General features: G+C 46.1%; 2 protein-coding genes and 1 non-coding gene across 9 annotated transcripts in view; 1 reads left to right on the top strand and 2 right to left on the bottom strand.

Moving 5' to 3' along the window:
- Ampd3 (adenosine monophosphate deaminase 3) overlaps positions 1–11,953 on the top strand; it is a 49,004-nt gene extending 37,051 nt beyond the window's left edge. For 5 of the 6 annotated variants that reach the window (XM_052714683.1, XM_052714685.1, XM_052714681.1 and 2 more), the window contains exons 8-15: positions 227–358; positions 814–977; positions 1,483–1,609; positions 3,199–3,362; positions 4,408–4,528; positions 6,373–6,546; positions 9,381–9,491; positions 10,311–11,953. In XM_052714683.1, coding sequence (XP_052570643.1) covers positions 227–358; positions 814–977; positions 1,483–1,609; positions 3,199–3,362; positions 4,408–4,528; positions 6,373–6,546; positions 9,381–9,491; positions 10,311–10,487 — 1,170 coding nt within the window. In that variant the 3' untranslated portion in view covers positions 10,488–11,953. Of the gene's footprint in view, positions 1–226; positions 359–813; positions 978–1,482; positions 1,610–3,198; positions 3,363–4,407; positions 4,529–6,372; positions 6,547–9,380; positions 9,492–10,310 lie in introns of those variants that run through there. The other variant, XM_052714687.1, reaches the window with a different exon arrangement.
- Positions 11,954–13,089: 1,136 nt separating this feature from the next.
- Rnf141 (ring finger protein 141) overlaps positions 13,090–27,599 on the bottom strand; it is a 32,148-nt gene continuing 17,638 nt past the window's right edge. For both annotated transcript variants that reach the window (XM_052714689.1, XM_052714688.1), the window contains exons 4-6: positions 25,494–25,675; positions 22,120–22,227; positions 13,090–16,341 (exon numbers count right to left, since the gene is read on the bottom strand). In XM_052714689.1, coding sequence (XP_052570649.1) covers positions 16,191–16,341; positions 22,120–22,227; positions 25,494–25,675 — 441 coding nt within the window. In that variant the 3' untranslated portion in view covers positions 13,090–16,190. The remainder of the gene's footprint in view (positions 16,342–22,119; positions 22,228–25,493; positions 25,676–27,599) is intronic.
- Positions 24,292–24,364, bottom strand: Trnak-cuu (transfer RNA lysine (anticodon CUU)). Its single transcript has one exon. It is a non-coding gene; the product is annotated as a tRNA-Lys (tRNA).

Genomic DNA, 27,599 nt, shown 5'->3' with positions numbered 1-27,599 from the left:
TGTAATCCTAGCACTCTGGAGGATGAGGCAGGATTGTAGTTTGAAGCTACCTTGCACTACATAGTGCGACTCTATCTAAAAGAAAGAGAGGGAGGGATGGAGGGAGGGAGAGAGAGAGATGGGGGTGACAACATTTTCCAGTTGGCTGTCTTGTAACGGCCTGGAGAAACATGTTTGGTAGTTACAGAGACATGTGGTAGAGCTGGCTGGTGTTTCCTCCTTACAGGGCCGGCAAACGTTCCACCGCTTTGACAAGTTCAACTCCAAGTACAACCCCGTGGGAGCCAGTGAGCTTCGGGACCTGTATCTGAAGACTGAAAACTTCCTGGGAGGAGAGTACTTTGCTCGGATGGTCAAGGTGAGTGAAAAAGTAGGGGCGTGTATGACCTCTGTCCCTTCCTCTCCCTGAAGGCCCTTCTATCACGCAGCACAGGCCAGTGCTGGTCTCCTGCTCTCAAGCATGGGCAGGGAAGGGGAGAGAAGGGAGAAGCTCGGAGCATCCTGGTGCCACCCCTGTCTGTTTGCAGCCTGAACTCGGCTGGTCGCAGGCTGGCTCCAGGTGGAGACATGGCTGCTGCCCAGCCTGGTTCTACAGCCAGGCCTGTTTCTACAGCATGCCGGTGTTACACCCTGGCCTCCCTCCCAGGAGAAGCCTCGGCTGGGGAGTGGGTGCTTACATGGCAGCACCAGGGATTTAGATCAGCCCTCCCACCCATGAGCAGGTAGCTAAAGGATCTCAGGGCCCACCTGGGGATTGGGGTCTCTCATGTGGCTGAGAGTCTCTTGGACTGACTCAGTTCTTTTTGGTACCAGGAGGTGGCCCGGGAACTGGAGGACAGCAAATACCAATACTCAGAACCACGACTCTCCATCTATGGCCGAAGTCCCCAGGAGTGGTCCAGCCTGGCCCGCTGGTTCATCCAACACAAGGTCTACTCACCCAACATGCGCTGGATCATCCAGGTGCCCCGGATCTAGTAAGTACTGTTTGTCTGCCCTGGGTCCTCTGGTGACCCCAGCCTGTCCTACACGGCTCCTATGCTATTGAGGGGAGGGCAGGGGTGCTGCTTGGCTCTCAGCACACATCACTCTTGCTTTTGAAGAATATATGGCAAGACCTTGGTGGGGGACTACCATCCTGCCTTCTTCTCATTGAGGATTTGGGTGAGCCTGGGCCACAGCATGCCCGGCAGTGTCCTGCATTGCTGACCTCTACCTGACTGCCACTCAGAGTGCCTCTGTCATCCCCAGCTGGGCTGGGCATGGGGTTTAGTCTGTTCACTGGAAATCTGAGGACTCTTCTATCAGATCTCACCCAGCCTGAACCCCACCCCTTCACTCTGGAAGCAGCCTCTGGTTTGATGGGCACAGGAAGTGGCGAGTTTGCATAACACTCACCACACTGGGTGTTTGCTCTGCTGAGAAAGTAACTGGCCCTCCTGGAAGATCAAGTCCTAACGAGCAAGCCTTTGATTTCCCCAGTGACATATTTAGGTCAAAGAAACTACTGCCCAACTTTGGGAGGATGCTGGAGAACATTTTCCTGCCCCTTTTCAAGGCTACCATCAACCCCCAAGATCACCGGGAGCTTCACCTCTTCCTCAAATACGTAAGTGTGAGGCCTCTAGTGAGCTCAGTGTGGCAGAGGAGGGCACACCTGCTCCACAGGGGCCCGGCCAGACTTCAGACTTCCTCCTCCTCCCACTCTGCTTCCATCCCCAGCTCCTGGATCCCAGGCCTGGGCTGCCAGCTCCAGGCAGCTTTCTAAAGAGGAGGGGAGGCTGCTTCTCAGGGTCATGGTTGCTGGTGATGCTTTGTCTGTCCCCGGTAGAGAAGGGCAGCCATAGGCAAGAATCACCAGTGCTTAGCCTGGAGGCTGGAGATACCTGATTTAAAAAAAAAAAAAAAAAAAAGATTTCCCAGGTCCTTTCCAGCAGAGCAGAGACGCCTCTGGGGCCACTGCGGTGCCTGGCTGAGGCTGTCCCTGGCCAGGGCCTCCTGGTCTGCTGTCAGGCATCCAGCTGGTGTCTCACGGCCATACCTGGCAAACCCAAAGGAATCCTCTACCTAAAGCCACAAATCCAGCCCTGGTAGCAGGCTTTTTCTTGTGGGCCACCAACCAGCTCCCAAATCATGACACGGAGACTTATTATTAGTTTTGACTGCTCGGCCTAGCTTAGGCACATTTCTGGCTAGCTCTTTTAACTTAAGTTAACCTGTTTCTCTTTATCTACCTTTTGCCTTGGGACTTATTACCTTTCTTACTTCTGTCCATCTTACTCAACTGCTTCTCTGGTTGGCTGGCGTCTGCCTGGCTTCCTGCCCCGGGCATGTCCCTCTTTCTTTCCCCCTTCTTTCATTCTTCTCTTTCTCTTGAACCGAGATTTCTTCCCTCTGCCTGGCAGCCCCGCCCTCCTTTCTCCTGCCTAGCTATTGGCCATTCAGCTCTTTACTAGACCAATCAGGTGCCTTAAACAGGCAAGGTGAAACAGATACAAGATATCGTTACATTGTTAAACACACATCCTTACATCATTAAATGCAGCATAAACAAAAGTAACACACCTTTGCACAGTTAAAGTAATATTCTGCAGCATAAACAAATGTAACACATCTTTGCTTAGTTAAGATTCTACAAGCCCTGGAGCCTATATGGGCCCAGAGCCTGGTCATCCCCCTTGGACAGCTTCCTAATTCACTTTGGTTCTGGTTTGCTCAACAATAAAATGAGGCTCCAGTTACCACCCCCCCCCCCCCACAGTAACACTCAAGTACTAACTAGCTGGTGAGTTGGAAGGCCAGCAGGACTTGATGGACGGGAGTGGTGCATAGTATATCAAGTAGGTTCCTCCCACCTCAACCTGTCACTGCTGCTGTTGGCAGTGGCTGTTCCTGCAGCACTGGCCTCTTCGGCATGGCAAAGGGAAAATTTGGCAGCTTGGGACTCACCCTTATCTGGCCCAGCCTCAGTTTCCTCATTGTGCCACATAGGGGCTGGGCATTCTCCAGGCTGGCCACTGGACCCATTGGGAATCCCTAAGGGACAGACTAGGGTGCTGTACCCCATCTCTAGGCCTTTGAGGGATAAGACTGCAGAGGCCCAGGGTCCCCAACAGAAGTGAGAGCCCCTAAATTCTGCCTGGAGCTGAGCTGAGTCCTGGATGATCCTCAATGTCAGCATCCTTACTTCCCAAACAGGTGACAGGGTTTGACAGCGTGGATGATGAGTCCAAGCACAGTGACCACATGTTCTCAGACAAGAGTCCCAGTCCAGACCTCTGGACCAGTGAGCAGAACCCACCCTACAGTTACTACCTGTACTACATGTATGCCAACATCATGGTGCTGAACAACCTTCGCAGGTGGGTGAGGTGGCCCTGGAATGAGCCTGTGTTCCACACACATGTGATCCATGGGTATGTGTTCACTTCTGCCAACATGCACACCCAAGTGGATTCTTAAATTTATCATGACTGCTCACACATGTGGGCATATGCATGAGAAGACTCAATGCCAATACATATGTGCATCATATATACAATAATGCTATATTTTTGTACACATATGTTCATATGTACATATTCACCAGCATATACCTCCATGTTGATCCCTGAGACAGGAGTGACCTAGGACATGCCAACATATATGCATGCTTATTTACTTTGCAGCAATCTGCACACATGCATTTGTGCTTTGCAAAAATGTAACTACCATGTGATAAGCACAGTCCAGGCACAGGAGAGATGGGGGAGGGGTGAAGCAGATTCAGTCTACACAAGCCTGAGGGTGGTCTCCTGTGCACAGGCTCCACAAACCAGAGGAAGCACATGCTAGCAGGGGCCAGATACCTAGGACACAGGACACAGCCACATTCCCTTCCCTACAAGTCTAATTCCATATACCTTCTTTTGGGAGCATGGATTCCCACTGGCTAGCATGGAGCCAATCCAAGTTTATGGTGTGGAGGTTTAGAATGGGGTGGAGAGAAGGGCCTGGGACCAGGGTGGAGGAGGTCCTGAGCTGAGCTCTGGGAGACAGGCTGTCCAGGTCTGGCTCTGTCACTGGCCTGCTCAGTGTCTTTCAACACAGGTCACCCTCTGGGCCTTTGCTCATTTCTGTGGTAAAGAGTTTGGACTTGGTTTCTCATGGTGGACGGAGGCCACAGTCCTGGAAAGCGGGGAAGGGGGGAAGGACGGAGGAAGGCCGGGGCCTCTCTATTGCCAGCTTCCTCTGCCCTGGACGTCAGGTCTCTTGACTTCGGCATTGTAGGAAGGGCTGTTTCTAGGCTGCACTGGCTTAGCTGTGCTGACCATGCCATGGGATGTTCTCCCCTGGAGTGGGTCCTGGGCTGGGGTGTGGCCAAGGTAAACCAGGGGCATGTCCTGACCTGGAGCCTCTCCTCCACAGGGAACGAGGCCTGAGCACGTTCCTATTCCGGCCTCACTGTGGGGAGGCAGGCTCCATCACCCACCTAGTGTCCGCCTTCCTGACTGCTGACAACATTTCCCACGGGCTGCTCCTCAAGAAGGTAAGTGGGCCAGTCCCCGAGGCCATGCTAGGTGTGCTGGGTCCCCATCCACCCACTCAGAGTGCTTGCTGGTCAGTGGTGCTGGAGGCCACGGCTCCTGGAGGGCTGGGCTACCTGGAGTCGTCTTAGGTTCACTCACTATTTATTTACATTTTTTTCATCTATTTTGATCATTATTCTTTCCCCTCCAATTCCTCCCCACCTCCCTTCACAACTTCATGTTCTCTTTCTCTCTCAACAACAAACAAAACAAACAAATTAAAGCAGGAAAAACAGCAAACAAAAGCAATTGGGCACAGCCAGGCCATGGTGGTGCGCACCTTTAGTCCCAGCACTCGGGAGGCAGAGGCAGGCTGATCTCTGTGAGTTTGAGGCCAACCTGGTCTACAGAGGGAGTTCCAGGACAGCCAGGGCTGTTACACAGAGAAACCCTGTCTTGAAAGAAAAAAAAAAAGCAATTGAGCTCACTTTTAATCATAAAATAACCAAACATATCATGGTTTAGATTAAAAAAAAAAAGTAACCAGAAATCACCTACTTACATTATAGATATAGTACAATCAGTTGTTTAGTATTTCCAGCCCCTTTTTTCTTTCTTTTTTAAAGACTAATTATGATTATGCATGCATGTCTGTGTGTGGGTCTGTGCATGAGTGGGTGCAGGAGCCTGTAGAGGCTGTCATATCCCTTGGAGCTGGAATTACAGGTTATTGTCAACTGCCCCAAGCTGAACTCAGGTCTTCTACAGGAGCACTACATGTTCTTAACCACTAAGCCATCTTCCCCAGCCACCTTCCTCTATAGCATAATTTTAACATAACGTTAAGCCACAGCGTTGTGATTCCTCCACGGTGACTAACAACCGTCGTTCTGTGCGGCGATATTCCTAGGCCCTCATTCTAAAGGCCTTTGGACAAAGGACACACTATTGAGTCAGTGATTGACTCAGTCCCTGGCAGTGGGCACAGCGGCCATCTAGCTTTGCTTTGTGTAGGTGATATCACTGTGAATCTGGGTACTCAGTCTCTCTATACATTGGGTCACTTCCAAAATATCCCCTTGCTCTGGCCCTGACATCTCTCTGGTCACACTTCTAAGGGACAACAGCCCAAAGCTTGCCTCTTCCCTTCTCTTCAGGTTAGGTCTCTAGAGTGTGAACAGCACTCTGCTAGTCACTTCTCCATCGCGTGTCCAAATGCCTAACAGGAAGCATCTTGAAGGAGGAAGGGCTTATGCTGGCTCACACTTTGAAGGATTCAGCCCATCACGGCAGGGATGCTATGATATACCCGGGTTACATTGCCTCTGTAGTCAGGAAGTAGAAAATGGGTAGGAAGTAGGTCCTAGCTATTACAAAATGTCAAGGCCCCAAACCAGTGGCCCGCTTCCTCCAGTGAGGCTCTATTTTCTAAAGGTTCTACAACCTTCCAAAACAGTCCTACCAGCTGGAGACCCAGTACTCAAACACACAAGCCTATGGAGGGCATTTTGTATCCAAACCAATTAAAGGCTCAACTTGAACATTCCTCACACATATGGGGTTCTTCTGGCCTTCCCACTTTAGGGGGCCTGTGGGGATTGTAAGATGTGGCCTCTTGTCCAGAGCTCTTCCCTACAATCTGGAGCCAAGAGTGGGTACTTCAAACAGTGGGCAAGAGTCCCTTCATGTCACAGAGCAATGAGAGAACACAGGCAGAGGATGGTGGGTCTGGGCATCCTGGCTTTCTTGGGCTTGGTGGAGACCCGTCCAGACGCTGCCCAACCTCTGGTTTCTATTGACAAGCGCTTCTCCCGCACATCCCCTCTGGCACGTGTCACATGAGTGTTTGTTGGTTCTTTTGCAGAGTCCTGTATTGCAATATCTCTACTACCTTGCTCAGATCCCTATTGCCATGTCTCCTCTCAGCAACAACAGCCTGTTTCTGGAATATTCCAAGAACCCGCTTCGGGAATTCCTGCACAAAGGACTGCATGTCTCTCTCTCCACCGATGACCCCATGCAGTTCCATTACACCAAGGTGAGGAGGTGGGGGAAGTTCAGTGGTATCCCAGCAGGCATCCGTCCTGGCCTGCTCCCCAGCCCCTGCCACTGTGAAGATGTGAGCTCAGAGCCCAATTTTGTTGTGGGGGTAGTGTGGCTTGGTGAAGACAAGGGGTGAGCCTGTGGTGAGGGGAGTCTTTTTGGATGTATCTCTGTGATATTGGAACTCTCTGTATTGTATTTCCTTTTATTTGTGAAGTGGCCATAAAACCATTTCTTCTTTAAGCTAATGGAGTCTAATAGTCTAATACACCATGCATTCAAATATTGAGGCAAAATTTTTAAAATTAATAGTACTTGTCCCTTTAGGGGAGGGCAGGTTTCACTGTGTAGCCATGGCTGGCTAGAACCTAGAACTTGATATGTAGACCAGGCTGGCCTCGAAATCACAGAGCTCTTCCTGCCTCTGCCTATGCCTCTGGAGTGCTGTGATTGAAGGCATGTGCCGCCACACCTGGCTTTGTTAATAGTATTTTTATGATTATGCTTTGGGTCTCTGGGAGGAGAGAAGGGAAAGATGATGTCATGCATGGGAACAGCCACAAGTGTTCCCAGAACATTCTACTGGTGTTGACAAGATCAGCCACTGATTAGCAAAAAATAGCAGCTGCAATGTCCTGGGCGGGGCTTCTGCAGGCTTGCAGCATCCTGACCCTTTACACCCAGAGTGGAAGCCATTACCGAGCTTCCTCCTGGTCTTTGTTGTGTCTACTGTGCTTTATGGTGTGAGAGGCCAGGGATGCTTTTAAAAATATTTACAAACTCACTTAAAAACAGTAATGTAATACTCTGGTTTCGCTTCTGAGTGTAAAAATCTTTCACCTTTAAAAAACAGTAATGTATTGGTTTGATGCCTGTAATCCTAGCACTAGGGGGGCTGAGGCAGTGGCCAGCCTGGGCTACAGATGAAAGCCTGCATCAAAACAAAACAAAACCAACCAAGAAACTAACAACAACGATCACAACACCACACACACACACACACACACACACACACACACACACACAACCTCCACCCATCCCAAAATAGTAATGGATCATTAAGTATTGTATAAATAGCAAAAAATGTTATGAAAATATTTCCCCAACAACAATCCCAAGAGGAGTGGCGTCGTTCTGCAGTGTGCGTGAATGTCTCACTTAATAGAAGACAGCTGGGTTCCCATCTCCGCCTCTGCATTCAATTTCTTGAAAAGTACCCGGAAGCAATTCTGCCTCACAACAGCTACAGCGTTCCCAAATGGAGTTGGCAAAAGGTCTCTGAGTCCCAGAGGTCTTTGTAACCACAGTTTAGCCCCTCAGCTGGAGGCGATCTGGAGTTAAAGAAAGGGCTGGTGATGGATGGCAGATAGTTCCCAGCCAGAAGATAAGGCAGGGCTTTGGCTAAGCTCAGCCCCTTAGGGATTGCATCATCTCCCCACTTGGAGGGAGTCTTTCTTGTTCTTATTTAATGTTACATTTTTCTCATTTTAACTTTTATTTTTGAACATTTTTATAAAAATAGTATGTTAAATAAAAAGCAAAGCTAGCCAGCCATGGTGGTGCACCCCTTTAATCCTAGCACTCTGGAAGCAGAGGCAGGCAGATCTCTGAGTTCGAAGCCAGCCTTGTCTACATAAAGAGTTCCAGGAGAGCCAGGATTGTTACCCACAGAAACCCTGTCTCGAAAAACAAAAACCAAACAAACAACAACAACAACAAAACAACACTAAGAGCAGACACTAAAAATGTGCCTGACTGGGGAGAGTGGGTGGCTGGAGAGATGCCTCAGCAAGTAATGAGCACTGGCTGTTCTTCCAGAGGACCAGGGTTCAATTCCCAGCACCCACGTGGCAGCTCAAGGCTAACTCCTGTTCCAGGGGATCCGACACCCTCACACAGACACCTTCACACATGGGCAAAACATCAATGCACATAAAATACAAATAATTAAAGTTGTGCCTGACTACAGGAGTGCTGAACTTTTGAGGCAGGCCGTCGGCCTTGTGTAAGAGCCAGTAAAGGGCCAACAGCTTAAGTAATCTAGACCTTGACTACAACTCAGCTCCAGGTGGTCATATGAGGCCCTGGAACCAAACTACTAGTTACACTGTAACAGTTAATTACACTGCAACAGTTAACTAGTTGAGCTGCTTGAACAAGCTGCTGCCAGTTAGGGTTCCCTCGGCTCCCTTCTGTTTTTCTGTCAAAGCCTCTGTCACTTGGTTAGTCAATCTCAGAGGCTACGGCTTTGGGGAGCTGCCGCACTCACAGATCCTTGCGTGTCATTTGCATGAAAGCTCCTACGTTTACCTAAGGAGCCTCCCTTTTATTTTTTATTTATTTATATTTTTATTTTTTAAAGATTTATTTATTTAGTATGTATACAGTGTTCTGTTTGTATGTATGTCTGCACACCAGAAGAGGGCACCAGATCCCATTACAGATGGTTGTGAGCCACCATGTGGTTGCTGGGAATTGAACTCAGGACCTCTGGAAGAGCAGTCAGTGCTCTTAACCTCTGAGCCATCTCTCCAGTCCGCCTCCCTTTTATCAAGGACTGTCAAGGAAGAGCAGGACCCCAGCTTTCTGACACATTAGATCCCCAGTGCTGGTGAGCAAACAAATCTAGAAGTCTCCTTGCTTGATCTCCATTTGGTGACCCACAGTTTCACAGAAACAGATCTCAGGGGCTTGGAGTTTGAGGTGTGAGCTTGTTTGATGATCCCAGTGCGAGCGGGTAAAGGAAAGCCATGGGAGAGCGCTTTTTGTGTTCCAAGGCTGAAGGGTGGTCTCTCTCATCTAACCTGTGTGCTCTGGGGCGGGGTCTAGGAAGCACTCATGGAGGAGTACGCCATCGCAGCCCAAGTGTGGAAGCTGAGCACATGTGATCTGTGTGAGATCGCCAGGAACAGCGTGCTGCAGAGCGGCCTCTCGCATCAGGTGACTGGGATGGGCTTGTCTGCCCTTCCCCCTTCACAAAGGAGCACACAGAATTCTGTGCACAGGTGCCTGCCAGGCCCTGGGATAGGAGACAAGCTGAGCAAGCCAGGTCTCAGGAGCACTGACATTCAGGCCCCAGCAGAAACCTTGGGGGCCATCACGGCTGCCCCTCATCTATCTCAGACCTGCCCTCCTCCTTCCCCTTAACCTATTTTTCTCCATAGCATGCGGCACTGCAGACACTGTGCCATGCGTTTCCTCATGTGTTTTTCAGTTTCCCTTCCGAATGGAAGTTGAGGGCAGAGGCTCGTTCCATGTTAAGTTGCCAGGCCCTAAAATAGTCCTGGCAAGAGCAGGCCCTGAGCGCACACACGAGACTCAGGACCTTTGTATGGCTGCCGTAAGAATCGGCTGTGGAGCCAACATTGAGAACCGGGGCATCTGCTCAGGGGATGTCATTTGAACAGGAAGAGGCGGTCTTACAGGGTCTCAGGGGAGATGACAGTTAAAGGCCTAAGTGCTGTGTGAGTTGTTCTGGGATCTGGCCTCTCTAGGAACACATGACTGCCTGCCCACGTCACCTCTCAGGCCAGTCCTTTACCACCCAGGGTAGGCCCGTCGGTTCCCTAATTCTCTCTCCTCTCTCACAACAATGGAGGGAATGGCCAAGTGGTCAGATTTGGAGTCCCATGGGAGGAAGATGTCCCCGTGGAGGATCGGCTTTAGGGACACTAGCCTGTATGCTGGGGCTCACGTCAAAGCTGTCTGTGTGGATACAGACATGAATCTGGTCTCACTTCACTTTCTCTTGGCCTGCAGGAAAAGCAGAAGTTTTTGGGTCAGAATTATTACAAAGAAGGACCGGAGGGCAATGATATCCGCAAGACAAATGTCGCGCAGATCCGGATGGCGTTCCGCTACGAGACCCTGTGCAATGAGCTCAGCTTCCTGTCCGATGCCATGAAGTCCGAGGAGATCACAGCCCTGACCAAATAGGCCCAGTGTTCCACACACACTTTCACCTTTTGGTTTAATTTCAAGTCTGCTGGGGCGAATGGTGGCCAAGATCTCAAACGAGGGCTTCTGTCTGTGACAAGGCTGCCTCTGAAGAAATCTCAAATTCCTGATTTGGGTTGCACTTTATCAACATGCCCATTCTGAGCCAGATGCTGGCCAGCTCTGGTGGGGGAGCTGGGAGCTGGCACTTGTGTCTACTTGTTCCTGATTTTCCACGTTTCTCTTGGGATTGCCAGTGCTTTCATGGTTGGGGCTGGGACTTTGCAAGGCTGAATACCAAGTGACACACAGTGTCTGCCACACTCCTCTCAGCAGGCCCTGTGGAGTAGTTCCCATTTCAGCATCTGATGGCTGGCTGCCTTAAACCCCCTTCAAAGCCCCCTTTCATAAAGGGGCTACTTTGAGAGAAAATGTGAGGCTCCCTTGTTGATTTGTGCATTTTAAAATGCGTTTCTTCACCTGTTTAGCCCCTCCTCCCTACCTCGTTAGGAAGCATAGTACATCCACTGATACCACCCGCTCCTGTTGTGTGTTAATTTTCCTCATCCAGGACTCAATGAGTCATCTCAAATCGTGGGCTGTGAATCCATTTCATGGAGCACTCCAGGGCTGGGGAAGACACAGGGTGAGGTTCTGGGGCTGTTAACATCATATTGTCCTCTTAATGAAGGCCTCTGAAAAGCACAGGGCCTCTGTTCCTTTTGCTTCTAATAGCCTATGATTGCAGCTGTTACCACCTTCCCCCAGGAGTCGGCCCAGGGCAGTGAAACACTCTTAAGGACACACAGGACTAGAACCAGGTCCCTGATCCAGTCTTTCTCCCTCTCTTTCTTTAGGATTCACAAATGTTAGATTTTTTTTAAAAATCACTTTAACATGGTGCATTTTATTTTAAAACACAGATTTCTTCAGAAGCTATCAAGGTCCCAGGGACCAGGTAGAAAGTTTTTAAGATCAATGTGGAGTTAAACTTTATCAGACTACTCATCTTTGTTACTAGTGCCTAGAACACAGTAGGTGCTCAATAAATGCATATGAAATAACTGACTGACTTTCTCTTTTGGCATCTGTGTGTGCAGAATACTCAACAATGTTCAAAGACCTTCCTATTCACAAGGTAGAAGTCCTTCTGAATCACTGCTAGATGAACCTAATTTTACCTGGAAGATGCTTATTTGATTGTAGAGTATCTCATCCTGTGACTCTGTTGTTCTCCCAGTGGTCACTGCAGCTTATGGAACCATGCCATCCTCTTACTAGGCAAATCTACTATCTCACATGGCTGATTATGAAACTGAATGAAAGCCTGTCATTATCTGAGGGATTATTTTTGAAAAGCCTCCATTTGTATACATTTGCCCAAACATAGCAAGTATTGTACAGATTTTTCATTGTATCAAATACTTTTCTAAAAAAACTACAAATAAAGTCTCTTAGGACTGTGACTCAATAGAGCAAATGTTTATTGTTTTAAGATGGGGCAGAGTGAAAAGCTGTGAGAAGTGGAGGGCATTCACAAGGAAAACCCAGAATTTGAGAGCCGAAGCTCAGACCTTGCAGTGGTTATCTGGCATCTTTGCCAGCTTCTGCCTGCCCACAGGACACCAGCAGAACCCCACCTCGAGTTCTTTTCCTGAATATTCTGTTAGTCTGTTTGCCAGCATGTGCAGTCTTACACAGCCTGAGAGCTTCCAGGCTCTGGTTTCTCTAACACATTATGTTTTATTACATCCTGTAGTTCACTGAGTCTCTTGGGGGCTGAGGGTGAATCCCTGCTTGTTTGTTTTAGTTTGGAAGCAAAGGCAAGTGTATGTGGACCCAGGTTTCTAAAGGGACAGGTTCCAGACAGTGCTCCGGCCAATTCCTAAGGGCAGATGGTTGCCTTATATCTTATTTAAGTTATGCTGCTCAAAACCAGCCCCTTGGTCAACCTGCTCACTTTGTCTTGAATGAAAGCAGGTTTGAGAGCGTGTCTCGCTTCCTCAGTAGTTACTGCTTGCTGAGGGGTGGGGTCATCGTTCTCCGGCTCTTCAACACAAATGAAGGTAACTGGTTGTGCTGCATGTGCTGTTCTGTGTCTGCTCCATGACTGTTGGAATAACCATAATGCCGATAAAAAAGGGACACACAGCACAGACCAGCAGCCTCTGGGCTTCTTACCTATAGGGGATATTCTGTAAAGTAGAAGACAGTGAAGAGCTAGGCCTATAGAGTGGCGTATTTATCAAAGTGTATTTGAGGAGGCTTTGTGCTTTTGAGAGCAGTGTGTACTTCTCCACAGGATGGATGTCAGGCACCAGTGAACTCTCCTCTAAGCTGCTACCTCCTGCTTTCCTTGTGGGCAGTGAGACTCAAGGCAGTTCTCTACTGACACCCTCCTACATGGGAAGCACAGAACTGCTGGGGTGCAATGCTCAATCCTCTACTCAGTCTAATGGGGTAGTAGGGTAGAAAAGGCAAGCAAAGTCACACACTGTTTACACTGCCATTGTCTTGTCCCTCATCAATGTGGGTGTGAGCTGACAAAGGAAGCTTCAGTTGAGAAATACCCCCAAAGCAAGGAAACTCCCAACACCACAAATGCAAATTATTCATACTATCTTTTAATGAACCCAACTTCCCAGTGTTAAAAATCAGGGAACCAAAAGGTTTCCAAGCAGCCTTATTACCCAGATATATATTAATATAAGGAAATCATCTCAAAACAGCACGCAAACACAATCCCCAGAGCACAATATAAAAGTCTTCTAATAAATATAAATATTTAGTACATAAGGATGTGAAATACATAAGCAAAAGTCTGTCATTAGCTAATGTTCACTTGCAAGGTTTACTTATTGCACATTGCATCAGTTCTCCTAAGAATAAAACAGCTTCCGCTGCCCTCAGTCTTTACAGCAGTACACAGCCAAACTCATCTTCTGAAATCCAGTGCCTACAGCATCCGAGTCAACCCAGTTACTGAGTAAGCAGAGCACTAACAGTCCAAATTACAAAGGTTCCCCAGAGCAGGAGGCAGTACACACATCGCAGAAGGCACACGATTCTCTACTATGATAAGTGCATTCAGTATTATTTTAAAAAGACAAAGCTGTACAGAGTAGAAAAGGTGTGTATATACTCATGAGACAAAGCGACAACTTTATGATCGGATACTACAGCAGGCAGGCCCTACCTACCATCCACAGCTGAAGAAAGATGGGCAAAGACCTTTGCTCATTTACTTGATGAGGTGAGGGGAGACACTGGCATCTCACAGTGGATCAGTTCGTATCTTGGAGCTCAGACTGTAAGGAAAGGGCTGTGGACAATATCAAGTCACTGGATTCACCGTTTAATTCCTTCAAATGTGAAGGATTCTGGGGAATCAAAGCTTTGTCTATTGCTGAAAAGATACCAAACCCATAAAGCTATGTTCTTCATTTTCAGAAACATTTTTCAGTTAGGCAATTTGAATTAAACCCAGCAAGACTAATACAAAAGGACAATTTCGATTTTTAAGGCTGGAAAATATCTCAGAGGGTCACTTATCTCAAGGTTTTAAAAATGTTCCACAGAGCACTTGAGAATCAACAGAGGAAGTTGAAACATCTGCAAATACAAATTTTAAAATGTCTTAAAGATTTATTTTTGGGGTGTGTGTGTGTGTGTGACATGTATGCAGGTGCCCTAGAAGGTCCGAAGAGGGTACTGGATCCCCTGGAGCTAGAATTACAGGCTGTTGTGAACCACAAACGTAGGTGCTGGGAATTGAACTCTGGTCCTCTGCAAGAACAGCAATTGCTCTTAACCACTGGACCATTGCTCCAGCCTCCACCCACAATTTTTTGAAATAGGGTCTCAATGTAGCCCAGACTGGCCTTGAATTCACTGTGTAGATGAGGATGTCCTTGAACTTCTCATCTTCCTGCTTCCCCCTCTCAAGTGCTGGGGTTCCAGGTACACTACGACTGTTTGTTTTTATGCAGTGCTGGAATGGAGCGCAGGGCTTCACATATGCTAGGCAAACTCTCTACCAACTGGGCTACACTCCCAGCCCTGAAATATTATTTTTACAAAACAAAAGCTTCTCATTACACAAATTTGTTACTTACTAAATTCTAATGAAACTGTCTCACCAATCATTGTAATGTTTTCCTACACTGACTTAATGGTGACCACACTGTACGAAGTTGATGAAAAGGACCCCATATTAATAAAATGCAGCTTCTGTATAACTGTGGTAGCATGTGTGCATACACTCAGTGCATATGGACTCTCACATTTTACTGGAAGTCTCACTGCTAGGGTTTGAAAACCACAAATACAGTCTGTTTCCCAACAGGAGCCTACAGCAGATAAGGCTGTCTCGGGCTGGGAAAGCATCACACAGCCAGGACAGGACAGAGGCCAGCACTGCACCGGCCTCCACACCCGGAAGAACTCCTCAGCCATTGGTCCTTCGCTGTCATGTCGTGACAGTCGGGAGACAACTGAAGTCTTCAGTACTTGGGGGGCAGAATCAAGTCAGGTCTTTTTCTTTGAAAGGGAGTTTATTTGCATGCTCATTAAGATTTTAATCAAAAAATCAATAAGCAGCAACTTTAATCATGTACCTTTGTACTTAGGAAAATAGGAACATTTGCAATTAATCAGTGAGAAAATTTCTATGAATGCTAAAATTTCTTAAAGGTGACTTGACTTCATGCACTAGTTTTATTATAGGCTGAACTGTTAACATCAATGTTCTTACTTCATTAGCCATGGCCGAGATTGGCTGAGGGCTGTACTCCTATTACCATACTCTCTTCAGACTTCAAAGGAGTTCAGAGAAACAGGAAGAAAGGCAATTGCTCTCTGGATTTCAGGGGTTTACAAATGTGCAGTGAAAAGCTTCATCTGATCTTCCTTTTCTTTTAATCTAAGAGAATTGAGGAAACGGAAGCCTCTGAACAGTGTCTTTCTCTAAAATAAACACTCTAGCTCAGGACTGGATGACTCAGTGTAACCTGGAAATATAAAAGTGTGTCTGTGATAAAAAAAGATTTCCTTCTGAAAAGCCAAGCCACATGGGCACTATGAACACCTCCCCAAGTCCGGAGAACAGCCACAAAGATTCTTCCAGTGGAGTCCATTTGCAAGACGAAGTCCCAACCTCGGAGTCCTTCTACGAGTGCTGCAGCACGGCATTGATAAAAAGTAGTCCCAGAACCCACTGCTGAAGTTACATAGACCATCAGGAAGCAATTGGGCCCTGGTATTAAAGGATCCAGAATGAACCACAAGGGGGCGGAGTGCACGCTCCTCAGGTCCCGGCAGAAGCAACTCCCACTGAGACCTTTGTTTCAGTCATTTATCTCGGATGGCTACAACTTTGAACACTCTATATTGTAAACCTAGCTAAAGAGACACAGAACACTCCGTCCCTGAAAAGCAGTAGTGTCAAGTATTGCTGCTTATCTGGAGCAAAGGGCTCAAGAGCAACCAAGAACAGGTGGACAGTGGGGACCTGGCCAAACAGCAGCAAAGTGTAGCCCACCCTACATGGAAGACATGGGAGTTTATTTCAGAAGGGGACATATCATCAGAATAGCAAAAATAAGAGGGTGGGAAAACTGATCTTCCTGTGTGCAACACACCCCTCCACTCCTCCTCTACGACCACAGTGTATCTGGAGTTCACAATAACAAGAGTCTTCCCCACTCAGGGCCTGTGGGGCTGGCCTGCCTCATCAGCCATATTAAGAATATAGTTAGCCATGTCATCTTCAGTGGGTGCATCTGATACCACCCACGATTCGTTTGCTCCAGTCATCTGTAGGCGACAAATGGGGCAGTTCCTGTGTCGATCACTCCTGTTAGGGAAGTCCAAGCAAAACAAGTTTGTTTTCTTTCTTCTTCTAAAAAACAGGTTTGTTTGAAAAGTATGCGGCTTTAAAAAATGCAAACAACATAAAAGTACACAGTGAAGAATTACTATTTCTCTTCATGCCAACCTGTATTTCTCTTCCCCAGTTGTCTACATATGTTACTAGGGATGGATTAAAACCTCAGCTTGTAGGAAACAAGGAAGTACGTACATGTCTCACTGACCTTGTACTCCGATCCACATATCCTAGAAACCATCATGTACCAGCACATATTATTTTATTCTTTGTTTGTTCATTTGAGACAGACTTGCTATACAGCCACCTAGGCCAGCCAAGCCTTGTCATCCTCCTGCTGTCAGTGTGCTCAGTGCTGGGAATGCAGCACCCACCACACACCTGGACTTCAGTTCACTCTGTTAAAGGCACGTACCGCATGGATATGCTGGACCATATACAACTAAGCTCCAGTAGAAAGACACCTAGTCCCCCATCTTGTTTGCGACCATCAGTCAGGATCTTTAATTCTTTTTTTTTTTTTTTTGGTTTTTCGAGACAGGGTTTCTCTGTGTAGCTTTGTAGCTTTGTGCCTTTCCTGGGACTCACTTGGTAGCCCAGGCTGGCCTCAAACTCACAGAGATCCGCCTGGCTCTACCTCCCGAATGCTGGGATTAAAGGTGTGCGGCGCCGCCGCCGCCGCCGCCGCCGCCGCCGCCGCCGCCGCCGCCGCCACCACCACCCGGCTTTTTTTTTTTTTTTTTTTTTTTTTGGTTAATTCTTATGCCTGTATCTGAGTAAATTTTCCTTTATAATAAAATTCCTTATGTGTCCTAAGAGGAAGCTACCTCTTACCAGTGGGAGAGTTGGTCAAAGTGTAAAGTTTAAATATTTATTTTTACTTAAGTGGAAGCCACTGTGCCTTGGGACTCCTGTTTGGCCAGTGGCAGCAAAGAGTATTACTAATTATTATTCTGAAATAATAAGGTCTTTTTTTTTTTCAGAGATAGAGTCTCTATGCAGCCCTGGCTGACACAGAACTTGCTACGTGAACCAGGCTGGCCTTGAACTCACAGAGATCTGTCTGACTCTGCCTCCCAAGTGCTGGGATTAAAGGCATGCACTACCACATACAGAAAAATAAGACTTTTGACAAGTTAATTACAATTAAAGGTCTGATAAAATATCCTTTGGTTCAAAACCAAGAAAACTTTAGGAAATTGTACAAAGACAGAACATTTGAGGTTTTAAAACAAGAGATAACACATATATTTTTCTGATACAGAATACATATATGGTTACTTAAGATTATGTTTTTCAAAGGAATTTCTCTTATCAAATACTACTTTGGAAACTTAAGTACCATAGTTGAGCTAGACATATATTATGAAAGAACAGAGGCAATGTTTTTCTCTTCTCGCAGTGAAATCTGGGGCCAAAACAACCAGTTCATCAATTGCTCTTTTGCTTTTGTACAAAAGCTGAGAAGCTTACTCCAAAAACTAGATGTGAAATTTGGAGTTGGCATACATTTTTTGGTTGATTTGGGGCTCTCACTTTTCTGTACATAAAACATCACAATTTAAAAAGTCAATTTCTGCTTCTGGACAGCAGAAACCTGCCTTATTTTCTATGGCAGTTTGAAAGAAAATGACCCCCAAATGGAGTGGCACTATTAGGAGGTGTGGCTTTGTTGGAGTGGGTATGGCCTTGTTGGAGGAATTGTGTCACTTGGGGGTGGCTTGAGGTCTCATATATGCTCAAGCCACACCCAGTGTCCACTTCCTGTTGCCTTCTGATCAAGATGTAGCCAGCACCATGTCTGCCTGCACACCATCATGTCTCACCATGATGATAATGGACTAAGCCTCTGAAAATAGAATTAAATGGTTTCCCTTTGTAAGAGTTGCTGTCATTATGGTGTCTCCACAGCAACAGAAACCCTAACTAAGACATCGTCCCACTTAAAACAACTAACACACAGGACACAATGTCCAAAGGAAGGGTGTTAGATGCAGTTTCATATAAACCACTGGACATAGACAAAGTGTGACTTCCAAGAGGTGAGAAGCAGAGTTAGCCAGCTTGCAGGCCAGCTGCCCTGTGAGTTTCCAGGACTCAGAAAAGGAAGTAGGGGACCTTGGAGGCCTGGCAGGCTACTGAAGAAACAGTTGAGGCAAGGCAGCTAGAGTTCACAGGGCAGAGCACTATACAGCAGAGCCACACAGAGGGAGTGCAAGAGACAGCAGGCCCTTCACTGAACAACGGACCACATCAGTGTGAGCACACGAGCAAACACCAGGAGGCTCCGATTTGAGGGGTGTATGCAAAGGCCTCAGAGCGCACAGGGTCGTGCTCCCAGGGCCAGACTGGACCCTTCTAACTCTTGGAGCACTGAGTAGAGTACTCTGAGGGATTGTGCCACATCAGTGGGCCTAAGTAACAGGAAACTAAACTTTGCTCTAGTTCTGCTAACAAACTGCAAAAGCAGGATTCCAAAGGGTCAAAGTGCTTCTAAGTAAGTAAATCTATTCCAAAACAAAGCTTTAATATTAACATTAACAAAAAATATTCAGCTGGGCGGTGGTGGCACATGCCTTTAATCCCAGCACTTGGGAGGCAGAGCCAGGAGGATCTTTGTGAGTTTGAGGCCAGCCTGGTCTACAGAGCGAGATCCAGGAAAGGCGCAAAGCTATACAGAGAAACATTGTCTCGAAACCGCCCCCAAAATAAATAAATAAATAAATAAATAAATAAATAAATAAATAAATAAATAAATAAATAATAAAATAAAAAATATTCACTAATGAGAAAGGTAAAATTCATATCTGGTACTTAAAAAACACTAGAAGGCAGATAAGCAACTGAAAATATTGTTAAGACACAATGAAGAGAAAAAACAATAAAATCAATGCAGAACTCATTAGAACTAGCAGATAACGAGAAGCTGTAACTATAACCACATAGTCAAAGTACTAGAGAGCCACGATATTCAATGGACAGAGAAGTGAGGGCTGGAGTCTACACGGGAAACAAACATTAAAACACAACACAGGGACTGTCCAAACGAGGTACAAGTTCAGGGGGTCTAACACACGGTAATGGAGCTCACAGGAGGAGAGTGGAAAGGGGGATATAAGAGATCTGAGAAAACAATGGCTCAAAATTTTCCAATGTCAACAATACCATCAACCTACACTATCAACAAACACAAGCACAAGAAACCTTGGGTGGGTTGGGGCGGGGCTGACAACAGGCACCTCCTACTCACACGGCTTAAAACCAGTGAGAAGATAGACTGGCACCAGGCTGAAGAGAAAGGAAGGCACACTGCCCAGAGGGGAACAGTAAGGAGACAGTGTCCCAGGAACACAAAGCAAAGTGATAAGGTGGAGCCCAACACGGAAGTCTGGGAGGAAAAACACTCTTGGTCTAGAATTTTGTATCAGAAAAGGTATCTTTGAAAGACTATGTTTAGATGTTTAATAGAATCATCAAGACATTCAATAGAATCTGCAGAAGGCTGGGCGGTGGTGGCGCACACCTTTAATCCCAGCACTCGGGAGGCAGAGCCAGGCGGATCTCTGTGAGTTCGAGGCCAGCCTGGGCTACAGAGTGAGTTCCAGGACAGGCGCAAAGCTACACAGAGAAACCCTGTCTCGAAAAACCAAAAAAAAAAAAAAAAAAAAAAAAGAATCTGCAGAAGAAGGTTCCCAAAAATACTAAGTGGATTTAATAAGATGTCAGGATACAAGATGAATGTGAAATGACTATTGTCTTCTTATATACTAGCAACCAACAAAAACTAGTTAGGACAGCACAAAACTGTAAAACACCCAAAGACAAATCTGTCTGAGATCTGCAACACTGAGCACTATAAAACCGCCTGCAGAAATCAGAGGCCTACCTAAACATTAGGAAGCCACTGTCCCAAACTGATGGGGTCAACATGGTATCAATCAAGGTCTCTGCAGGCTCTTCTGTGTAGCCTGATACACTAATTCTATACTTCCTACTAAAGCACCAAAGCCCTGAACCAGTCCACATGACCTTGGAAAGGAGAGATTTGTAAAGCAAGGAAGCAGGACTATATCAGTGGACGGAACAGTCCAGAACTGATTTTTACTTGAACAACTAATTTCAAAAAAGGTTCAAAGCCAATTTAGTAAACACAGTCTTTCAGCAAACTAAAAATGGAGCACAGACTTAAATATGAAACCCTAAACTTGTAGAACATTAATAACATCTATGCTCTTGAGGCAGAAAAAGATTTCATAGATGGGGTCAGTGTCTGTCACAAATTGAAATTCAGCTTCACGAAAACAAAAACCTTCTCCTTCAGAGACATTCTCAAGAGAAAAAAGACAAGCCACAGAGGGGGAGAAATATGTGCAAGTCACAGGATAGAAGCAAAACTTCCAATAATGAAATGGGCAAAGACTTGAACAGACCATCACCTAAGATGCACAGACAGCAACTTAGCAGTCAGTAAGGGATGTAAGTGAGAGCCACAGAGAACTACCCCAGGCCTGATTACAATGCTGGTTAGTATGGCCAAAGACAGTGGAAACTTCTATGTGGTACTGGAGAGGGCACAAAAAAAGGTAAGAAGGAGCCGGGTGTGGTGGCACACATCTATAATTCCAGAGTTGGGAGGCTGAGGCAGGAGGATTGCCACAAGTTCCAATTGAGGCATGCCTGGGCTATACACTATAAGATCTTGTCTCAAAAGACAAACAAAAAACCCAAAAACCTTTTTTAAAGTTTGAGACTGAGTTTGCAATTTCGTGAGAAATATCTGTTATATATGATCTAGCCACTTGAGGTAGCTACCCAAGAAAAAGTCAAAATACATGTCCATAAAAAATACTTGTCCACAAACATACACAGAAGCTTTTATTTAGAACTTATCTGTACCTACAACATGGTTAAATCTCAAGATGATTACATGGAATGAAAGAACCTAGACAGCAGAGAGAACACTGTATGGTACCACTTTAAAAAGTCTAACAAATCCAAAGTATTTTCAGAAAATGAAAGCATTTAACAGCTGCTTAAGAATCAGGCTACAGGTGATTCTGGGGAGTGACAGATTTGCTCCTCATCTTGTTGTGACAGCTTTCATAAGTATGCACATAAATTAAAGCATATCAGATTATACTTCAGATACATGTAGCTTATTGCATGTCAATGATAAATTCTCCTAAATGCTCCATTACCTTGTAAGCAAATGACTTTAATTAGTTGACCAAATAGCTCTCCAGATCATACAGCTGAGAATTTGTTCCTCTACACATAGATAGAGAATTATGGGGGGGGGGGGGGGTACTGAAAAAGGCAAAGTAATTCTAGATTCAAGCCAGGCATCAAGATTCTTATAGTGTCTGGCCAGGCAGTGGTGGAGCACACCTTTAATCCTAGCACTCGGGAGGCAGAGACAGGCGGATCTCTGAGTTCAAGGCCAGCCTGGTCTACAAATGGGAGTTCCAGGACAGCCAGGGCTATACAGAGAAACCCTGTCTCCAAAAACAAAACAAAAAAAAAAACCCAAAAAAAAAAAAAGATTTTTACAGTGTCAAAACCAAGTCACATCTCCACACTTCACAAGCAATAGGTATAAAAAATACTTGAACTAGTGGGTAGCATACCATAAAACTCAGAGTACTAAAGAGCGAAGCTCTCGTGGTTAGCACTGAAGTATTTGTATTTCCAGTTGTTTATTCACAGTCCCAGCTGACCTCTGCTCTCCAAGGGCAGAGGATAACTTACCATTTATCAATACACTTCTGACAGAAGCTGTGAGCACAGGGCAGGATGAGGTCAGCCCGGCCGTCCATGCAGATACAACACTCCTCCTCATCAGTCAGCTGCTTCACCCTGAGTGTGAAAACGGAGCTGGAACAATGACAGTCTCTGTCCATACACTTCCTACTCTGTTCCACTGCCTTAAAAAGCACCAGTAAACATCCACAGTATAAAGACAGCATGACTGACGTGCAAAGGGAACATCAGACCAAAACGAACATCTTTTGGGGATAGCAAATACATTAGGGAAGAAATACACCGGATCCACATGACTTAGCATTTCTGCTAATGAGCTTCCAATCTTCACCTGAGGGTGTCAGCAGCTGAGAACACAGTAGACTCTACAGTGACGGGGTGTCCTGACAGGGAAGCATCAGAGTCAGGAGCAGAAAGCCATTACAAAGAATAGCACTGTAACCTGAGAAAACGGGACAGACTGCCAGTGGAAGCTACTCCATGCCGCTTCCTGCTTCCTTCCTGGTAGCAATGAGCAGAAGGAAGGAACCTTGCTCTATCCGACCACCTGGAGCTGAAAGGGTACCCCTTCCTGCCACAGACCCTGAGAGGCACACTGACAGATGAGGATCACACAGGACAGCCGGTGCAGGAAGAACCCAGGAAACAGGCTGGAGACACTTATTCTGGAGAACAAGGCTCAGTGGGAATTTGACTAGTTTTCAACATTTGAAGGACAGAAGGGATCAGACTTGTTTGGTGGAATTTCAGAGGCCATGCATGGCTGGTGCACTCAAGCAGGGCACTCTATAAGTTAATAATACCAGTGACAGGTAAGGCACCCAAACATACTGCCGTTATGTGCCAGGCACTATGTGTATCCCATCGATTAACTCCCCTAACTCTCTCCAGTCCTCTGGGGCAGATGCTATTGCTCTCAACCTCTTTCAAAAGATGAGGAAACTGAGGAAAGAGAGTTCAGGTTTGAACACAGGTAAGTTGGTTCTAGGGCCTTCGATGTGCTGCCTGCAGAGGGAGGGCCAGACTGAGACTACTCTGAGAACAGAGGACAAAAAGAAAACCTTCCTGGTAAGTGAAGCTATATGCATGAGAAGAGGATTGCTTCTCTGCTGCACTGAGTCTCATAAAGCTGTGGGGGCAAGTGGTAATGCAACTTCTAAGTACAAACTGGTTTCCATTTGGTGAAATATGGTGCAGTCTTGATATTGTAGAGCACAGATAGAGCAGTTGCCAAGGATCAATGGCATTGGAGCACCTCAGAGTTGGACAATCTCCAGCTCCTCTTCCAAACCACTGAGCTGCAATGGGCTAAACGTGAGTCCTAGCTCTGTCAATCAATCTCTAGTCACACACCTGTTCTCTAACCCCCGCTTCCTCATCTGCCAACTGTATTCCTGTGGAGCAACTGTTAGGACTGAATGAACTGCAAGGATTCAACAAACACTAGCCATTAACAGAACTATGTGTCTGAGGTGAAGCGTCTGAGGACTGCAGAAGGTCCCTATGCTCCCCTTCTCCTTGCAAAGTCCTTTTCTATGACCTGGGTACCAGGGTACCACCAGCAGCCCACAACACATGAAGCCAGTGGGGCTTCCCTAACCAACTGGCACTGCTCTGCCTATAAGAGTAACCCTTTCACTGTCTTTCTGAAGATGGCCCCAACAGGAAGAGAAGTGCCACTTGCTTTTCAGTTGCTCAGTGTGTAAAAACCACTTTCAGCTTTCAAAACACTCAGAATGGAGAAAAATGCAACTGTGAATAAAGCAATAAAAGAGAAACTCTGTGGTGGTATTTTACTTGTACTGAAATGTGATTTTAATTGTATGTTAATAAATAAAGTTGCCTGGGGGTCAGAGCTATTAGAGCCATAGCAAGTGCGTGGCGGCGGTGGCGCACGCCTTTAAGGACCTGGAGGGCGGTACATACAGGCAGTGACGAGGCAGTCACATGTTTGGGTTTACAACCAATGAGAAGGCAGAACAGCTAGAGTATATAAAGACATACACACAGGAAGTAGTTCCCTTTCGGAGAGCTCTCTTGGCTGAAGAGGATCCCTGAATCAGGAAGGGTGAGGCTCTTAGCTCTGACCTCTTGGCTTTCTTCTCTGAATCGGCTCTGTGTTTCTTATTTAATAAGATGGTTGGTTACATCTACATTTGGCGCCCAACGTGGGGCTCGAACCCACGACCCTGAGATTAAGAGTCTCATGCTCTACCGACTGAGCTAGCTGGGTTAAAACCTTCCTTTTTAAGAAAAGAAAAGGGGAAGTGCTGTGGGATGGTCTGTATGTCAAATGTGTTGCTGATTGGTCAATGAATAAATCACTGATTGGTCAGTGGCCAGGCAGGAAGTATAGGCGGGACTAACAGAGAGGAAAATTGAGAGAACAGGAAGCTGGGTGAGAGACACACTGCCAGCCGCCATGATGAGAAACAACATGTGAAGATGCCGGTAAGCCACGAGCCATGTGGCAAGGTATAGATTAATGGAAATGGATTAATTTAAGCTGTAAGAACAGTTAGCAAGAAGCCTGCCACGGCCATACAGTTTGTAACCAATATAAGTCTCTGTGTTTACTTAGTCGGGTCTAAATGGCTGTGGGACTGGCAGGTGATAGAGATTTGTCCTGACTGTGGGCCAGGCAGGAAAACTTTAGCTACAAAACTCCTGTCAAACACATTCTGCAGGACACAGTCACTGCAGATCATGCCATCTCCCAGTGTCCCCAGTAAGACAGGCTATCAACATGCCTGGAAACACAGAAGTCTTTTTCCAATGAGGCCTTTACAAATTTAAATATGTCACATCAAGCAGTAGCAGTGGGAGCCTGCAACAGCAAAAGCATGGAGGAAGGAAAGCACAGTAATCTACGAGGCCTGACAAACAGGCGCCATCACAGCAGGCTCCGCTGACGTCATCTCCTGCTGCTAATGCAATGTCAATACGCATGCAACTGCTTGTTCTCTCCTGAGTGGACTGCCAAGACCTGGAGACAACACTGAAAAATTTAACTTCCAATTAGATAATTTCTGAAACAATTTTGCCAGTTTCTTGGACCTAATTTTATAAATGGCTTTGAGTGCCTAAAAACCTATTAACGGGAGGCACTAGTCGTTAATGTCATTAAATGCAAGAAACAGAGAGTGGGTTCCTGGAGAGTGAGCTGACAGACACACTTCCTGCTGTAAACCACCTTAATCTGGGACGGTGAAACGAATGAAGGACAGGATAACCTCATGCTGACCTGGGCTGTAACACAGGTACAGGCAACAGGACTGAGGTATCCCAGAGCACTAGGGAGATGTCACTGTGATCTCAGCACTTTGCCTAGTCACTGGAACTGTGTTACCTGGTACACATACCTGCCCATCCACAGACTAGCCTGACACGAGGTTACAGAGGATGGGTTCCCATCAGGTTCTTCAGAGGTGGAGCTCTGAGCCAACACTCCAGCAGCTTGACTTGTGATGTCTTTATAAAGCTGAATAAACTGGTATAAATTCATGATCCGTGATGCTTCCACAATACCACTGCTTTTGTTAATCTAGAAACATAACGGGGGGAGAGGAGGCACAGACACACAATTCAGTGAGCTATCCTAGGAACCAGAAACAGGAAAGTGAGAGTCTGATTAAAGAATGTACACATTCTCTTGAGTTGTGGAGTTCATCAGAGAACTTACCAAATTCTCCCATCTGACAGTCAAGAGAACCTTGCAAAGTTATCAGGCATCCTGTCTGGGGTTGCTAACGTCAGGTGACCTTCCCGAAGTTGAGAAATGAGTTGCAGAGACTGGTATTGAAATGTTTTCACTTTGATGTTTTAATGAATTCTTTTTTGAGACAGGTACTTGTTATGTCACCCAGGCTGGCCCAGAACTGGAGCTCCTCCCGCCTCCAGTTCCTGAGTGCTAGCACTCCAGGCCTGTGCTAGCATTACAAGCTAACAGTTTTTAATTAAAGAATTTACTTAGGTATTCTGCTACAACTGAAGAGGATGACGGCTTCCTCCTCCTCCTCCTCTTCCTCCTGTGTGTGGATTTGTGGGGATGAGGGAGTGCAGGGGGTGCAGAGGCTAGCAGTTAACCTTGGGTAGGACACTGGCTACTTGCTCTGTCTGTCTGAAGTTCTCTCAGTTGGCCTGGAACTTGCTGATTCTACTAGGCTCACAAACCAGTAGGCCTCGGGGATCCATCTGTCTGTCCCTGCCTCCTCGCTCCTGAGCTTACAAGCATGCCATAATGCTCGGCTATTTTCTTCATAAACACGGGTTCTGGAGCTCAAACTCAGGTCCTCGTGTCTGCACAGTGCCCTCTACCAACTGAGCTATTTCTTCGGTCTGTTCTCGAATATCTTTATGATACTTCGGACTTTTAAACTAGAGCCAGAATGCCACATTAAACTACAAAAAGTCAGTGAATTTTGAGATTCCACAAAATTTCATTTCCACGAAGTGGAACCAGTGGCCTGGAGAAAGTTCCTCTGTAGATTGTATCTCTACCCTCTCCACTTGACAATCTGATGGAAGATACTTGAAACAAGGATAGAGGACACTTTCATAAGACTTCAGAAAATTAGAGTGGGACATATATTATTTTTTGAAATAACTGAAGTGAGTAGAATGAGGAGATAACACTTTTGAAGAGCATGAGATAACTAGAGACTAGTTATAGATAGGAAGGCCTTCTTTTCAGCAGATGAGGTGGTAGAGAAATCTGTATGAAGCTAAGAGTGGTGGCACATTCCTGTAATCCCAGCATATGGGAGGCTGAGGCAGGAGGACTGCTTCAAGTTTAAGGCCAGCCTGTGATACAGAATGAGTTGCAGGCCAGCCTGGGTTATGTAATGAGAACCTGTCTCAAAAACCACCAAACAAAAAGTAAAAACAAAGAACGATATACAAAGACTGTGGGGACAGAAGTAAGTAGAGAAATCTTACATGTGCATCAAAATAAACGGAATATAAGGCTAGAAACTATGTAGAGAGATGAACTGGCTGGGTGTGGTGGTGTACACCAGAATGATTCCAGGACCCAGGAGGCTGATGTCACAGCAAGGCTGTCTCGGAAAGACAGAAAAGGGCAGGGTAACAGTGAGCCTTAGGATTGTGAAATGTGCTCATGGAAATGAAAACAGGAGGTGACAGACTGTATATATGTTTAAAATTATCTCAGCAGTATTTGAGTGAAAATGATAAGTTATAACTAATCATTTATTAATTGTTTACTATCTGAGAAAGCAGTAAAAAATATTGAGACTCAAGAATGGGTCAGATTCCATACTGTGAAATGTAGATTCATATCTAATATTCAAAAACCTGATTAAGTTTTGGGAAGCTAACATCTATGAGGAGATTCAAACATACAAGGTTCTTTGCAATAAAAAACTATAGAGTAGAGAATAAACAAAACATGACAGGGCATTTACAGAAACATTTAGAATAAGCCTTCAGAGCTGAGAAAGGTGGGC

Source organism: Peromyscus californicus, unplaced genomic scaffold (genome assembly GCF_007827085.1).
Source record: "Peromyscus californicus insignis strain IS unplaced genomic scaffold, ASM782708v3 Scaffold_4__1_contigs__length_199733344, whole genome shotgun sequence".
Lineage (NCBI taxonomy): Eukaryota > Metazoa > Chordata > Mammalia > Rodentia > Cricetidae > Peromyscus > Peromyscus californicus.
The sequence above is the reverse complement of the archived record's forward strand: the minus strand, read 5'-3'. Positions and strand labels throughout refer to the sequence as shown.